Consider the following 2,500-nt stretch of genomic DNA (forward strand, 5'->3'; position numbering starts at 1 on the left):
GGGTGGACGGAATCCGAACCAGGGAGGGCAGGCGGCGGAAATCCAGGATCGACCAGGGCTGCTGGACCCTTTCGGACAATTCTGTCATAATCTGCGCCCCTCTGTGACGTCACATCCTGCAGAAAGGAAGGCAGGATCGATGACATGGGGGGGGTCAGAAGAACCCAGAAGTGGGGGCCACGATCACCCCACCTTACATACAATCACCATTGGTTTCTCTCCTTTCAGTGTTTTTGGCCTAAGACAGGCATTTGGTTTGGGATATATCCCCCCCCCAGTCCTTGCCCCATTTCTTGCGCAAGTGGTAAGGGAAACAGAAGCAGGCCAGTTAGCTATGCGTCCTGCTGGCCACCACAGCCCTCCCTCCAACCATGTGCTCCATCTTTGTCTGCAAAGGAGGAAGGTTCCTCCATGCACTTTGGATTCCTGACCAGCCAGGGGGGAAATGGACACAACTGTCCTCCTCTGCATCTCCAACCCTGTTCCAAGGGTTGGAGAGCGAAGGGAGTGGAAATTAGGCTTCCCCTTTAAGCTGGGTGGGGAGAAGGTCACTCTGGAACTACTGGTAGCTCCAATTGGAGAGGGTTCTAAAGTCATCTCTGGTCTCCCTCTCCATAAGAACAGCCCCACTGGCTCAGGCCATAGGCCCATCTAGTCCAGCTTCCTGTATCTCACAGCGGCCCACCAAAGGCCCCAGGGAGCACACCAGATAACAAGAGACCTGCAAGGCCTCCTGGGAATTGTAGTTAAGAACATAAGAACAGCCCCACTGGAGCAGGCCATAGGCCCATCTAGTCCAGCTTCCTGTATCTCACAGCGGCCCACCAAATGCCCCAGGGAGCACACCAGATAACAAGAGACCTGCAAGGCTTCCTGGGAATTGTAGTTAAGAACATAAGAACAGCCCCACTGGATCAGGCCATAGGCCCATCTAGTCCAGCTTCCTGTATCTCACAGCGGCCCACAAATGCCCCAGGGAGCACACCAGATAACAAGAGACCTGCAAGGCCTCCTGGGAATTGTAGTTAAGAACATAAGAACAGCCCCACTGGATCAGGCCATAGGCCCATCTAGTCCAGCTTCCTGTATCTCACAGCGACCCACCAAATGCCCCAGGGAGCACACCAGATAACAAGAGACCTGCAAGGCTTCCTGGGATTTGTAGTTAAGAACATAAGAACAGCCCCACTGGATCAGGCCATAGGCCCATCTAGTCCAGCTTCCTGTATCTCACAGCGGCCCACCAAATGCCCCAGGGAGCACACCAGATAACAAGAGACCTCATCCTGGTGCCCTCCCTTGCATCTGGCATTCTGACATAGCCCATTTCTAAAATAAGGAGGTTGCACATACACATCATGGCTTGTACCCCGTAATGGATTTTTCCTCCAGAAACATGTCCAATCCCCTTTTAAAGGCGGCCAGGCCAGTCGCCATCACCACATCCTGTGGCAAGGAGTTCCACAGACCGACCACACGCTGAGTAAAGAAATTTTTCTCTGTTCTAACTCTCCCAACACTCAATTTTAGTGGATGTCCCCTGGTTCTGGTGTTATGTGAGAGTGTAAAGAGCATCTCTCTATCCACTCTGTCCATCCCCTGAGTGGTTTGAATTTTTTCCCCATTGGTCCAAGAATTTATGGCACCTCAAGGCAGTGTGCCAAAGGCTGCCTTCCCCTGATCCAACAACATGGCGGCCTCTGTTCCCCCTGCTCTCTGGATTGGAAAAGGAAGCAGAGGAGGAAATGTGGGGGAGAGGAGAGTGTTGGGCTAGAGTGACCATGGAAAGGTGGAGAGCGGTGGGCGAGAGTGTTAGTGGAAGCGTAGAGGTGGCAGAGGATGCTTCCTTCATGATTGAAGGATGAACTTCAATCTCAAGTCCTGAGCTGGTCCATTTGGACCTCCTATACACTGGGGAACTGCTGCTTCATGTGACAGACTGTGGGTCCGACTCAGTAGGTAGCAGCTCCCTCATAACACAATATCCCTAATAATATCCCCCAAGAGCCCCCTGCTCTCGTTGGGGCCCCCCTACCCATTCCCCCTACCCTACCCCCTACCCATTCCCCGTACCTTGATTTTCCCTTCATGGTTTATGTTCTGATGTGGAACTCCCAGCAGCTGGCGTGGTAGGGGTTTTACTCGTCTCCGGCTTTGGTCTTGATTCCAGGACTGCTGCTGGCTTGACCTCCTTTTGAGGTCCTGCGCTTGCCTTCCGGTCTGGGACCCCTGCTGCTGCCTTGACCTCCTTTAGGGGCCCTGCGCTTGCCTTCCGGTCCGGGACCCCTGCTGCTGTCTTGACCTCCTTTTGGGGCCCTGCGCTTGCCTTCCGGTCCGGGACCCCTGCTGCTGTCTTGACCTCCTTTTGGGGTCCTGTGCTTGCCTTCCGGTCCGGGACCCCTGCTGCTGCCTTGACCTCCTTTAGGGGCCCTGCGCTTGCCTTCCGGTCTGGGACCCCTGCTGCTGCCTTGACCTCCTTTAGGGGCCCTGTGCTTGCCTT

The 2,500-nt window shown here is 54.6% G+C and overlaps 1 protein-coding gene across 1 annotated transcript in view; it reads right to left on the reverse strand.

The window, feature by feature from the left end:
- Window positions 1-2,086: 2,086 nt before the first annotated feature.
- The window catches only part of LOC136635242 (histone H1.3-like), a 2,870-nt gene continuing 2,456 nt past the window's right edge, over window positions 2,087-2,500 (reverse strand). The window contains exon 2 of the mRNA XM_066610394.1: window positions 2,087-2,500. This exon is cut by the window's right edge and continues 234 nt beyond it. Within this exon, the coding sequence (XP_066466491.1) occupies window positions 2,087-2,500 (414 nt within the window).

This window comes from Tiliqua scincoides, chromosome 15 (assembly GCF_035046505.1).
Source record: "Tiliqua scincoides isolate rTilSci1 chromosome 15, rTilSci1.hap2, whole genome shotgun sequence".
Taxonomy (NCBI): Eukaryota; Metazoa; Chordata; class Lepidosauria; order Squamata; family Scincidae; genus Tiliqua; species Tiliqua scincoides.